Source organism: Doryrhamphus excisus, linkage group LG3 (genome assembly GCF_037039965.1).
Source record: "Doryrhamphus excisus strain RoL-2023G ecotype Guam linkage group LG3, RoL_Dexc_Guam_v1.1, whole genome shotgun sequence".
NCBI classification, from domain to species: Eukaryota; Metazoa; Chordata; class Actinopteri; order Syngnathiformes; family Syngnathidae; genus Doryrhamphus; species Doryrhamphus excisus.
In genome coordinates, this window is record NC_136359.1 from 19,592,705 (window position 1) to 19,606,030 (window position 13,326).

A 13,326-nucleotide genomic window follows, 5' to 3' on the forward strand; every position below is an offset into this window, starting at 1 on the left:
TTCACAGCACAGGTTGCATGCCCATCAAATTTTCGATGGAATTTTCCAGTTGTTTGATAAACTGTATATGATAAACAAGGTCATTTCCCAATACCATGTGTACCATATGACCTAAATTGTTCATCTTCTTGCATGTGTACAATGAGGTCAAGGAGACCAGCATACTTGAAAATAATGTCTTCCTTATTACTTTTCCAGATACAAATCGTTGACCTTATAGAGCTGCTGTGGAACTTAAATGCCGTTTGGCTGACGTCATCCCTACCGCCCCTCTTTCCTCAGTAGCCAGCCGAAGCGAGAGTACCTTTTGTTGCATTCAGACTACGCTCTCTTCTCAGCTCCCTATTACAAAGCTGTTTTTCATCTGGATGTGTAGCACCTCATCTTTAACCAACACTTTATTTACCAAAGGAGAAACAGATGTTTGAATGAGTGTGGGTTTGTTCGTCGAAAGGTTACTGCTTAATAGGTCACTTGAATGTACAGTTTAGAGTTGATGAGAACACCCCCAAAAATAATGCTATTGCTCATCTGCTTGCTTGTGAGCACTAGACATGTGAATAACAAACAGTTTAAAAAGTGTTGTCTTATTTTATTTCTTAAAATATTCAACATACAATTTACAGTAAAATATTTGACGTCTTTGAGTAGGGTCCACACATCTTTCACAGGCTAAATGGGTGGCAAATGAACCTCTGTTGCTAGTTTTGTATGTCAGCACCACAAGATCACACATCAGTATTGCGTATCATGTCATGAATGCAAAGAAAAAGCCATTTTAGCTGCACTACACAGCCAGTAAGTGCAGTTCAACGCCTATAAAAATTGTTTTCTTTGTTGCACCAGTTGAACCGCAGCCGCGATGAAGTTCGTTTGTGCTACATTCACAAAGGCACTTTTAAACATATTTACATTCTAACAATATGCAAATAGTACAAAAACAGTATCACTGTCGACGTACTGCAGTAACAGGTGGCTCAAGTTGGTAAAATAAATACTACAAATGGTAGAAATAGGCAAATGTTAGAGTAAACATTGTCAAATGTCATTAATAATGACCATATTGAAACACGCTCTTGTTAGGGCTACTTGGGCATAGATCCCCCCTCATTAAACAGCCTCCACTGGATACTAACACATTTAAACACTAAAAAATACAAGCCTGTATTGGCAAACATCAGTGCTTAAATGGCAGACAGCATCACAGTGTTCATTCTTGGGGAAAAAGGTGTTTGGACATATTCACTTTTCTGTGGTCAAGCATGTGGACAATACAAATATTTACTTCGTTCATTGTTTTGTTCTTTAGTCTTTACATTATGTGCCAGTCACAGATCAGAGTCTTCACTGACTGACCATGTCTTTATAAAAGTTCTCTTTGGAGAGTATCTTAGTTGGTTTAAAATGATGGAGCACTTGGGATGCTCAGTAGGGAAACGGCGATATTGATATATAGATGATGAAAATGCTCCGATAGGTCACACGGCCCTGCTGCGAAATGGTAGTGGCCTGCACATTGAGCCGCACGAGTCCTGGTCCGTCAAGACGCTGCTGCGTGAAGATAATTCCCCTTCCTGCCTCGTCCCTGATGCCAAACATGCGGCCCGTCAGGCCTGTCTCAGATTCTTGCTCTAGTATGTTAAAAGACGTGCGTTCTTGCAGGACGCCTGACTCAGAGAACGCTGACAGGCGCACTACGTTGTGATTGGCTGGTATGCCAGAAGGAAGTGTGAGGAGCTTGTATTGCAGGAGCAGAGGTGACCCTCCTGTGGCGCAGTCCAGAGAGCATGGCCTGTAGCAAGTCCTATTAATATGGGAGGAACCATGTTTAGCGCTTTCACAATAAAATCTTAAAGGGGACCTATTATGTTCATTTCCGGATCTTTGTACTGAGTTGTGGACTCTTAGAGAGCAGCTATACACGGCAACCCGCACAGAAACTCTATCTTCCCCTCCTGAGGACTTCCGCACAACTGCCGAAGCCCAACATTCTAATTTTGATAATAAATGAATAAACCTTTTGGAAAGCTAGTTGAAAAGTGGAAAGAAAGAAGTAACTGACTGGATAGAACCAGTGACTTATGACAAGGCTCACTGTAAAGTCAAAGTGAGCCGATGTTAGATAAAAAACTCTAACTAACCGAGCGTTCAGAGCCATCCCAAACTTCTTTCAGAGCTCACTTCCACATTCGCAAACCTCATTATCCGAAACTTTGGCATTGTTTAACACGAGAATACATTCTAACAACATTTATAGATCAGAAAAGTGGAAAAAAGCCGAATAGGTCCCCTTTAATAATTTATCTCAATTCTCATTTGTGGGTTACCCTGGGCTTCTCCCACGCTGGTATGATGCAGGGCAGGGAGTGTCCAGGCACTGGTATCCTCCTCTCGTGTTAAAACACATCTGATTGTGACCACACTGAATGCCTTGTTGTAAACACTCGTCAATGTCTAGAGTGAGGAAGGGGACTTGAGTTGTAGTAATCGAGGTAAATACACCATTATTACAAATTGATATTGTGGTACCTTTACAGTTTCTGCCATTGGGTTGCAGTCGGTAGCCTGGAGGACACAAGCACTGGAAACTGCCAATAGTGTTTTGGCACTCATGTTGGCACGGGTTCCTAAGCAGACACTCATCCACATCTACACAGGAGAAATATAAGAAGATGGCTGAGTGCATAGTATAGAATATGGTGTTGGAAGCTGTGTTTGTAATGAACTTTCTTGAGGGTAGCAATTGCTTTGTGAAAAATGATAAAGCTCTGCTGGATCCCATCAAATTAGTCAAGGTAAAAGCCAAATATTTATTGTTCTAAAAGCTTACCAACACATGTGCTGTCTCTGCTTGTGTATCCTACTGGGCAGCTCTGCCTTGTAATGCGGGACACTCCATGTGGACGGGATAGAATCGGTCTGCCAATGGATGACACGAGCTGTGGCCGAAGTCTTGCCCTAACTCTTGTCCCATTAGTGAAGGTCTGTCCCCTCTGCAAGCCAGCACAAGACCGTCCATCCCCAAGAAGCACTGTTCCAGGCGGACACAGGCACCTGAAACTACCTGGCACGTTGCGGCACTGATAGACGCAAGGACTCGGTGTCTGCAGGCATTCATCGACATCTAAAAGTATACAAGAATAGAAGTACTTATACAATATGGTACACATTTGAGTTTCTTTTTACAAAGAGATAAAGCAATATCCCACCCAGGCATGGGAGACCAACACCCTGTGATCGGTACCCTCTGGGACATATACAACCATAACCGCCGACTGTGTTCTGACAGACTTGAGAGTAGCGACACATGTGACTTCCATCCTGACACTCATCAATATCTGAAAAAATGAAACAGAATATTAAAATGAACGCAAAGCTGTACACAGTAATTCAGTTGAGTGGGTAAACACTTCAGTTCCAGTGTCAAGTTAGGTTAGTCGCAAAATAAATTACCCTTACCACACTTTATCACCCTCCCCTACCACCGTGGAAAAAGTACATAAAGGGAGAATCTTGACGCACTACAGTGTGTTGATTGGTCAACAGAAAAAGTCACAAAAATTAACTGAATGGAATAAACAGCAAAATCTGAAATATGAACATGTTTAAACTGAACTCAACGTATTTAGGACTTTCTTACCAGGCACTTCTATGTTAGACCAATTGACTTATCTTAATTGATAAATACTTAAATATAGATATAAAGAAAATTTGCTTTGTCTGCCTCGGTTATTTTCGGTTAACATACAAAATTTACGCCACCATTTTGGCTTGGTTCGCTTGCATTCACTGGTTACAATATGGCACGCATCTTATCGTGTTATTAATACATTGCGTAAGCCCAGCTTTCTTCTAAATGTATTTTTAAAATTACATATTGTCCTCCTTTGTTTGCAACCTCTTACCTACCAAACGAAATGACAACCACACACCAATGCTACATCATTCGTCTATGATACCATGAGCAAAAATCGGCGTATCGATTATCAGCAAAAAAGCCAATATCTGACATCTGTAAAAACTAGAATTGTAAAACTATTACTGTATGTGTAACATCTTTGGTTTTCTTGAACAGATTCATTGGATTTACATTACTTCCTATGGGAAAAATTGATTCAGTTAACGTCAGTTTCGGTCAAAGTCTGACCTCCTAAAAGGAATGAATGACGCTTACCAAGGTTTCACTGTATACATATACATTAGAGGAAGTGAGACGTCCACAAAAATGTCTATTTCTGACACCTTTCAGATATGTTGAAGATGTAACATTAAGGAACATCACATTGTAAAATTGCTACAATTACACATGTTCGAAATGAGTAGGAAGAAGCTGAGCTTATTGTAAATTGAAAATATAATTTAACAACATTTAACACTATTTCTGACCTTGAGTTCAGATATTTTATCTTGCTTATTTGGCATTAATTGGTTGTTTCCTTTCGTGTCATGTCACACTGTTTATGAACCTGATGCTATTATCTCTCATTGCGCTGATACAGCCTGATCAGTGTGTACCTTTCCAACTGTAACGTGATAAGCGGAAATAACCTGTACATTATCTTCTCTTTGCTATTTTGGTTTTTAAAGACTAACAAATGATGATGAAAGCGTTTTCAACACAGCCTCTGCTGACTTTGTGCAGGTACAGCAGCAGCTTAAGCTAAGCACTGTAACAGATTTCCTGTGAAATCGGACTCTGTTACACAATGTCAAATGCAGTGCCAACAGGATCATCCTCATCTTCACCCACTCAAGAATTTTAAGTGTTTCCAAAATGTTTTGGAGCTTTTGACAAGAATCTTGCATAATCTAACCCCTGTATTGCCGAATACTGGCATGCCTGTCGGAATTCTCTAAAATGAATGACGCGAGGAAGCAGACACTAACCCACGCAGGCTCCACTCTCCGCTGTGGTCATGCCAGCAGGGCAGCTGTCGAAACATTGGTACCCTCCATCTGTGTTACGACACTGCTGGTGAGCTGGGCACACGTTTCTCATACACTCATTGATATCTGTAACATGAAAATACATACAGTACATTTAAAACAGCTTTTTGTCCTTATTATTGTCCTTACTATGAAGGAAATTAAAACTAAATACTAGAAATAAGCAATATCTTACTAATATGCAATATACTGATAATACCCAGTACTTCATTACCGATACCGATATTTGCAGCAGTTCCCTCAAACTAACTTTATGTAATGAAGACATTATGCCTCTTTTACTGTGATGCCACTGATGCTGTTCACAAATATACACTTTTTCTGCAGAATCTGACAAATACTGCAAATAGCAAAGTAAGTAAGTTCCATACAGTGGTCACTCGTTTGTATTGGTTAATTGTTTCCACAACCAACTGCAATAAATGAATTTATGCAACATAGGATTCAATGTTAAAAAATGATAATAATTTCCACAGTGGAGCAGAATGAGTGAATGATGAGTCTCCCAAGGTTGATTTGCTGTTAGATTTTGAGGGAATTTGGGGGCATCGATGTAGTTCAGAGGAGAAAAAGTGAACTGTGTTGATTGAGTACTCTTTTTAGTACTGAATTTTGATAGTATCTGAGATAAACTTACATAAATGGCAGTGTAAACTAATGTAAACTTACCAGATATGTTTACTCTGGTGCCAAAATTCTAGTACTGCTGCTCTTTGTTTATTTTTTTGGAAATGTCACATAACTCCGGGAATTTTTTTCCACCATGTTTACCTCTGAGAGAGTACTGAATAACATCCTGTTCACTCATTTGTTGCTCAATGCGAGGGACGACTGTATTTATTTTAAACAACCAATAGTCACCTAAAAACATTTTCTCCTTCCGTCTACAATTAAGACAGGTTTGTCTTCATTCACAAATAAGAATCCAGTTAAATTCTGCTGGCAACGATAAAATCATCTAGTATTATCAACCCTGTGAAATACAGAACCAATATCCAATCCTTGATAATCTTTGGGCAAAAAGTCACATCTTAATATATAGTATATAACCTAAGTTGTGTTACATGACTGACCGGTGCAGAGGTGTCCTGACTGCTGGTACCCCGGGTGGCAAATACAGCGGTAGGAGCCAAGAGTGTTGAGACACTGATGTTGACACGGGGATAGGGCAGACTCATGGCATTCATCCACATCTTTAACATATAATTAAACATCCAAATCAAACTCTTTGGTAATTACCACATGATTAAGTCTGTTTTAACTATAGCTATCGTGGTCCTGTGAAGTTTTGCACATGAAATGATAAATGACAGTTCTTTGATGTGTCACGGATGAGCTGTGACTTGCCTTCACAGCTGGTTCCTGTGATGCTGGGCTTAAATCCTGCCCCGCACTTGGCTTGGCAGCGATAGGTGCCTACTGTGTTGACACACTGCTGATTGTAGTGGCACATGTGTGAACTCTGCACACACTCGTCAATATCTGTAGGGTTCAGTGAGTGAGCAAGGGGGTCTGTTTTCCAATGTAAAATACAAAATACAACAGCTAGAGTGTTTGTTTCACCTTGACATGTGTTGGTTTCTGTGGAGATGGTAAATCCAGAAGGACACACACAGGAGAACCCTCCCATGATGTTGTTACATGAATGAGAGCAGGGAGACTGAAGGGCACATTCGTCTTCATCTAATCATAACAAGATCAGTGAATTACAATAATAAAGTGGAACAATTACATATATTTAAAGTTAAATATTGCCAAACAGGAAACCAGTTAGAAGCTACCTACCAGCACAATATGAGGTCGTGTCGAGGACAAAGCCTTTAGGGCAAGTTTCTCCATGCCCATCTACAAATAAAAGCACTTGGTGTGAAAACCTTTTTGGCACATTTTTTACCCCCCAAATCAATTTTCTCAGACCTGGTATGAGGAGACTGGCAGTGAAGTCAAAGTCCAGTGTCAGCGTGAGCATATTGTAGATGCTGTTCATCCCAGAAACCTTCAGCAGCTGGAGGAGAGGGCCGTGACGCTCCTCTTGACCCTCGTAAATAATGGTGTGGTTGCAACGCAGCACCATGGGGTTACCTCCTCTCTGGTGGGTCTGTGATGACCAGGAGTACATCTGCCCCTGACCTGTCTGCACGTAGGACTCATCAAATTCCTACAGGACAGTAGACCAGATCAGAGACCCTCAGGTTCATATGAACTCTTTAACAAGGATAGGACTGAACATACCTGTAGGCTTATATGTGAGGTTGTCAACGAAGGAGGAACAAATCCATTGATTACAATGTCAATTAGTAAAACTCCCTCAGAATCCAGTCCTCTGGCCACATGGGTCAGACGAAGGACCTCCCCTGGTTTAAGCAAGAAAAACAAGGAGAGAGTTTTGAAACTGTTAGTCAAAGACAGTCCTGTATATTAGCAGTAGTCAGTAGCTCCATCTTCTGGCTGTTACGTGAACACCAGGCTTGGACATCTTGAATCAGGATAATACTGAATGCTAAATGATGAATTTGTATCTCAGATTTGTCTGTTGGCATTGTGTCATGATTGATCTGTTGTCTGTCTGCATACAAGTTGTACCTGAGTCAAATTCCAACTGAGACTCTTGCCTGAACTGGCCTCGTGTGAAGGAGTAGCCATTTCTGGTGGCTCCACTTTGCAGCACAGTGGTCCAGTACACGGGAGCAAAAACAGACACCAATACACGCAGTAAGGGACCTACCACATGAGCAATAAGATACGGGTCAAATACAGCAGAATTTAAATAAACATACTATATGACCATCAGCAAGGGCCACAAAATGATTGTTCTATTCAAAGGCAAATATTAACATTAAAATATGTCTCTTCTGGTGCTACAGAAATTAAATATGTAATTACCTTCATTGTGTTACTAAACGTTCACATGTGTGCCTACTAACCCACACTTGGAGGGATGTTGTCCAGGCGGGCCTGCAAAGCGCTGCTGCCCTCTTCCTCATTATCTGTGATGTTGGCCTCCAGGAAAGACACTCCAAACTCTCTCTCATTTACCATGCCGATTAGGCTACCTCTGGTCCTGCGAGGGGCTTCACCTTGCATCGGAAAGAACAGATCACACATATATCACACACTGCCAGAGCCGGTAATTTTTTAATAATAATTAAGAAATAATTAGATTACCTGTTAGTCACGGTGCTATTGTTAACACTGTTAATCCCAACAGTCGCCACGCATCACCAAACATTAATTCATTCATTCATTCATTTTCTACCGCTTATCCTCACGAGGGCCATCACCATAGTAAAATGTTAAAATGTTAAAACTACAATGCATGTGGCACCTCTAGAACACAATATTTTGAAACCATTCTTTTCCATTTCAAGGTTTAGTCACAAGTTTTAATGACATGACAGTTTGACCGTGGAACGGGTAAATTTCATGAGATTTTGATTATTGTTTTTTAATTATGACATCGATCAACTAGCATCCCAAAACTGTTTATATTTTTACCTTTACGTTTCTGTGTATTTCAAAGTAAATGTATTTGGTACATCTACTATACACACAAAAGACAAAGTGTGTGAATGGAGGAGTACTACCTGGACAAAGGCCAGCTTGACATTTCCTGGAGTCGATACTTGGCCCGCTGCATGACTGTCCACCATTAGTTGGTACTGGGTTGTTGCAAAATCGAATGCGCTCCTGAAAGCCTTGACCACAGGTGCTACTACAAGGAGCCCAATCCTGCCAGTTGGAGTAGCCGCCATTGACTGAAAGAGAGCAATAAAATTATTATTGTGGCCATTGGTAAAAATGGAATCATTAGAGAGGAAAAATGAGGAAACGAGCAGAAAGAAAAAAAATATTGTTATGGTGTTTGATGGACTTTTGGGAATGAATTGATAATGAAAACCTAAACAGAAAGGCATGACATAGCCAAGTCCTGCCCTTTCATTACAAACTGTTTGACTGTAAACAGAGTCCAAAACTCACTCTGAATTATCAGAGTAATGGTCCGTTCCGCTGACCCAGCTTCACTCTCGGCCACGCACTGGTACTCCCCTTTATCTGCATCCTGTGGAGACCAAAAAGAAGACAAAGGCACAGTCATGAGCAATCTTTGATCTCAGAAAATACAAACATTGAAACCTTAACTATGGCTATAATTTAATTCACCCATCCATTTTCTACACTGGTTGGACGGTTCAGGATCATAGTGAAGCTGAAGCCTATCACAGCCCTTTCAAAGCGGGGCTCATAAACCCGGAAATTTGACATTAGAGTGTGTCTGTGAGAAGGCCGCAGTAGCAGGCTGTGCAATTACAGCAGCAGTTAGGGACATAACACGGTTAGAGGCTGAGCAAAACAGGCCAGAGCCTGGGAACATCCACCTCTCCGTTCACCTCCTGCCTCAGATGCTAATGCTGTTAGCTTCTCGAACAGAATGGCCTCCAATCAGATTGTGGTGGAAGCTGGACAATTACACAATGGAGCAGATGTATTCGATACTGCTCCAGTGAGACAAGAAGTTTACTCCAGCAAGCAAAACTATTCAAACTTAATTAACAAAGCTTGTCAGGAGGATGATCACTCATGTTAAATTCAAGAAATGGAGGTGCGATGTGAGGGTTTTATTTACAGTGATGCTGTAAATGACCAATGATCCATTATGAAGTGTCTGCATGCGGACAGAACGATGCAGAGGTTTCCCATTCCGGAACCAGCGGAGGATGGGGTTGGGGTCTCCATGGACTGGGCAGTCGAGCACAGCTGAGCCACCCTGAATAACAGTCTGAGATGTGTGAGCTTCACCCTTCAACACTGGAGGCTCTAGGAACAATATATGAAGCTGATGTCATCTTCTGTGACGGTTAAATGACTCATAGTTTCAGCTAATCTGTTAAAACTTACCTCGTACACGGACAAAAGACAGTGCTCGGATGGAGCCCACACTGTTTTCGGCAATACACACGTACGTCCCAGCATCAGTCATGGTAACATTGTTAATTACCACAGTGCTCGTTCCTGCTTCATCTACAGTGGCACCTGGAAAACATGATAATTAAAGCAACATCTTTCATGATTAAGGTACTGCATTACATATACTTGTACTTTTTCTTAGTTTTACTACCTATGTAGGGTACATTGTTAACAGTCCAGGAGATGACAGGAGAAGGTGTTCCTTGAGCATGACAGGATAAGGTCAGGGCCTGTCCTTTGTTCAAGGTTACATCACCAGGTAGCTCCTTGAAGGCAGGCCTCATGTTGATGGACAAGTGAATGTCCTGTCTTGCAGAACCTGCTGCATTGGTGGCCACACATGTGAACACACCAGCATCTCCTGGCTGTGTAAGCAAAGGTAAAAATGAGTCATGCCTAGACCTCAAACAGAGGTTGACTTTGAAGCTGGTGACGCAGAGAAAAATGCTTGCAGGCTCACCTCAGCCCTCTCAATGATCAGCTCCCCTGACCGCAGGACAGTGAATTTGCCAGGATGGCTGAGTAAGACCTCACCATTTTTTTCCCATGATACTTTGGGATCTGGTGAACCCTGAGCAGCACAGGGTAGCAAGGCCTGAAATCCTTGAATGATTGACATCTCTGTTTGCCCAGGAGGAATCAGGGGGGGGACTGAACCACAATGACAAAATTAGTTATGTCGTTCTGTTTTAATCCTAAATCACTAAGACAAATAAGATACAGTAAAGTCTCGTTATATCGATATTCTCGGGAGTCGGAAAAAATATCGATATAACCGGACTATCGATATATCCGATCCTGCGCCGAACTGCATTAAAAGTGGGCAATAATGCACTCGACATTGTTCTATACACACGAGAGAAAAAAAGAACGCCAGCATGTACATATGAAAAACAGTGATTATTGCAGGCGATAAAAAGATATCTGAATACAACACAATTAAATACATGTATTTGTACGCTTGTGTCTTCGTTGGAATAGATGTGTATGCTATGTCAGTTGGTTCTTCATCCTCATCATCCTCGTCATCCTCGTCATGAAAACACTAAGTCTATTCACTGAATCTTCCCTCTAAATTATACAAATATTTACTCCTTTACTTCAAAAGATTGTTTAATACTTACCTCATATTAATTACCTGTAATCCTCTAATTACCGTCCGTCGGTGGAAAAGCCGAAACGGTGTTAGTCGAAAATCAAACAATACGCCGTTTACAGATTTCGCTAATGGTGGTATTGAAATCCTTAAGCAAATATTGATTCAGCTTTAAGCTGCTTTTGTATCGATATAAGCAGACCAAATTGGCTGGCGGGAGATGAAAAGGGCATCGTAGTAACCGGATTATCGTAATAACCGGGTATCGTACTAACCGGAACTAATTATATCATAAAAGACTAGAAATTTGCCGGGAAATGAAAATAGTATCGTAATAAGCAGTACTATCGATATAACCGATATCGATATAACAAGACTTTACTGTAATTGTTTTCTAGAACACTTTTGCATTCATAGTCATCTATAGTCAACTAAATGAGAGCCTTGACTCACCTTGAATAACCAGTCTCATATCGTGGCTGGTTCTGCCAGCAAGATTCTTGGCAGTACATGTATACATGCCTGCATCACTGTGCTGGGTAGATGTAATCACCAAGGTGCCATTTGCATACATATGAGTATGAGCACTGTCAACAATGGCTCTCCTGTCTTTGTGCCAAGTAACTTCTGGTTGGGGCTGACCATCCGCTACACACTCCATACTGGCTGGTTGGCCCAGTACAGCGGTGTACTCCACATGGGGAACACTCAACACCGGTGGAACTGATAACATACAAGGATTAGAAGAGTTATATAGCATTAGCATACAATGCGAATAGAAGTGATAAGCATGTCTCTCTAAACAGCTATAGTGTTTCACAAGAGAACAAACAATACCTTGCAATACGAGTTTGGTTCTGCCCACAGCCACACCAGCTTCATTTTTCGCCAGGCACTGGTATGTTCCTGCATCGCCAAGTGTGACACGCGAAAACTTCAAGGCACCGTTTGAGAGCACTGCCAGCCTGTGACCTGTGAAACAAGTACAACTTTTTTTGTTGTCAAAGTTTTGTTTAGTGTATTATGACAATAAAGGCCATTCCATTCCATTATATAATGGCAAACTCAAGGCCCACAAGAGATGGTCAGAGGTACTTCATTGCTTGTTTAAAGGAAGAAGCTTTTAATTGGACAATATAGCCAATACTGAGCACAAAGTGAGCTTGGGGGGGTAAAGACAGAACACTGACTACTATCACAGTGCGAACACAACATTTAACAGGTAAGTAAATACACACAGGAAAACCACTACTACTATGGGAAACTACAGTACTAACGCTAAACATCTAAATTTAGCAACATTTTACCAAACAAGTGCTGCAAGACATGCTGGCAAGTAAGAAGCATGTCCAGTGACACTGAACTAGGAGCACTGCCGGTCCTCTGGCAGCAAGCAGTAGGCAAGAGAAGCTTAAGTTCTGAAGAACCGTTCATATTCTGAACTCTGGAAGACTGGACAGTTGATCACTTGGAATTTTTGAACCCCTTTTATTGTGAAATACTTGATGTGGCCCAGCTTCACTCAGACCCTACCTCCAGCAGCCCCCAGGTAAGATGAGTTTGAGACTTGTGGTTAAGAGCATTCATGATGTGCTGTATGTTTAGATGTTACCTGCTGCTATAGGAACACCCTCTCTTTGCCAGGTGATGGACGGTCTGGGAAATCCTTGAGCCTCACAGTGGAGGATAGTCCCGTGATGTAACACCACTTGTACTTCCTCTGTCATTGGCCTGATCTCTGGAGGTTCTATTAAATGGCAAGACATGGTTACAATGTGTTTAATATGCTTCAAAATGTTATTATTATTCAGATAATGTTGTTTCAGAGCTTCACCCACCGTGCACTGTGAGAGAGATGTGTTTGTGTGCCACTCCAGCGGGGTTACGTGCTGAGCAAGTGTACCTGCCAGCATGGCTCGGTAATGCACCAGTTATCTGCAACACCCCTGCATAGAAGTACGTGGTGTTATATCCATCCATTTTCTATACCGCTTGTCCTCGGTAAGAGTTGTGGGATTATATACTGTTGTGCAATGTATTTAATTATACAGTCGTCGTTTGCTACGTCACAGTTCAAACACCATGCCCTCACTCTGTAGCGGTTTTTCAAAACAGGGCTGTAATAATGCTAAAAACTTTATAAGGTCAGAAAAAGTATGTATGCGCTAACTACAAAACAAACTACTTCGCAGAAATTCACTTATCACAGTTGGGTCAGGAATGAATTCATCATTAATGGTTATCTGACCACCAAATATAGTGCAGAAAAAAATACTCAATTTGCTTGAGAAATGTAATACGTTTGAAGAGTAAAGTCG

At 41.3% G+C, this 13,326-nt stretch overlaps 1 protein-coding gene across 1 annotated transcript in view; it reads right to left on the minus strand.

Moving 5' to 3' along the window:
• Positions 1-577: 577 nt before the first annotated feature.
• The window catches only part of hmcn2 (hemicentin 2), a 49,958-nt gene continuing 37,209 nt past the window's right edge, over positions 578-13,326 (minus strand). Inside the window, exons 58-81 of the mRNA XM_058070888.2 lie at positions 12,847-12,954; positions 12,621-12,755; positions 11,846-11,980; positions 11,462-11,731; positions 10,373-10,563; positions 10,064-10,277; positions 9,844-9,978; positions 9,572-9,762; positions 8,926-9,007; positions 8,532-8,702; positions 7,872-8,024; positions 7,531-7,668; positions 7,180-7,301; positions 6,865-7,105; positions 6,733-6,792; positions 6,511-6,630; positions 6,295-6,429; positions 6,021-6,140; positions 4,888-5,013; positions 3,210-3,338; positions 2,831-3,124; positions 2,530-2,649; positions 2,328-2,454; positions 578-1,804 (exon numbers count right to left, since the gene is read on the minus strand). Of these exons, the coding sequence (XP_057926871.2) occupies positions 1,426-1,804; positions 2,328-2,454; positions 2,530-2,649; positions 2,831-3,124; positions 3,210-3,338; positions 4,888-5,013; positions 6,021-6,140; positions 6,295-6,429; positions 6,511-6,630; positions 6,733-6,792; positions 6,865-7,105; positions 7,180-7,301; positions 7,531-7,668; positions 7,872-8,024; positions 8,532-8,702; positions 8,926-9,007; positions 9,572-9,762; positions 9,844-9,978; positions 10,064-10,277; positions 10,373-10,563; positions 11,462-11,731; positions 11,846-11,980; positions 12,621-12,755; positions 12,847-12,954 (3,896 nt within the window). The 3' untranslated portion in view covers positions 578-1,425. The remainder of the gene's footprint in view (positions 1,805-2,327; positions 2,455-2,529; positions 2,650-2,830; positions 3,125-3,209; positions 3,339-4,887; positions 5,014-6,020; positions 6,141-6,294; positions 6,430-6,510; positions 6,631-6,732; positions 6,793-6,864; positions 7,106-7,179; positions 7,302-7,530; positions 7,669-7,871; positions 8,025-8,531; positions 8,703-8,925; positions 9,008-9,571; positions 9,763-9,843; positions 9,979-10,063; positions 10,278-10,372; positions 10,564-11,461; positions 11,732-11,845; positions 11,981-12,620; positions 12,756-12,846; positions 12,955-13,326) is intronic.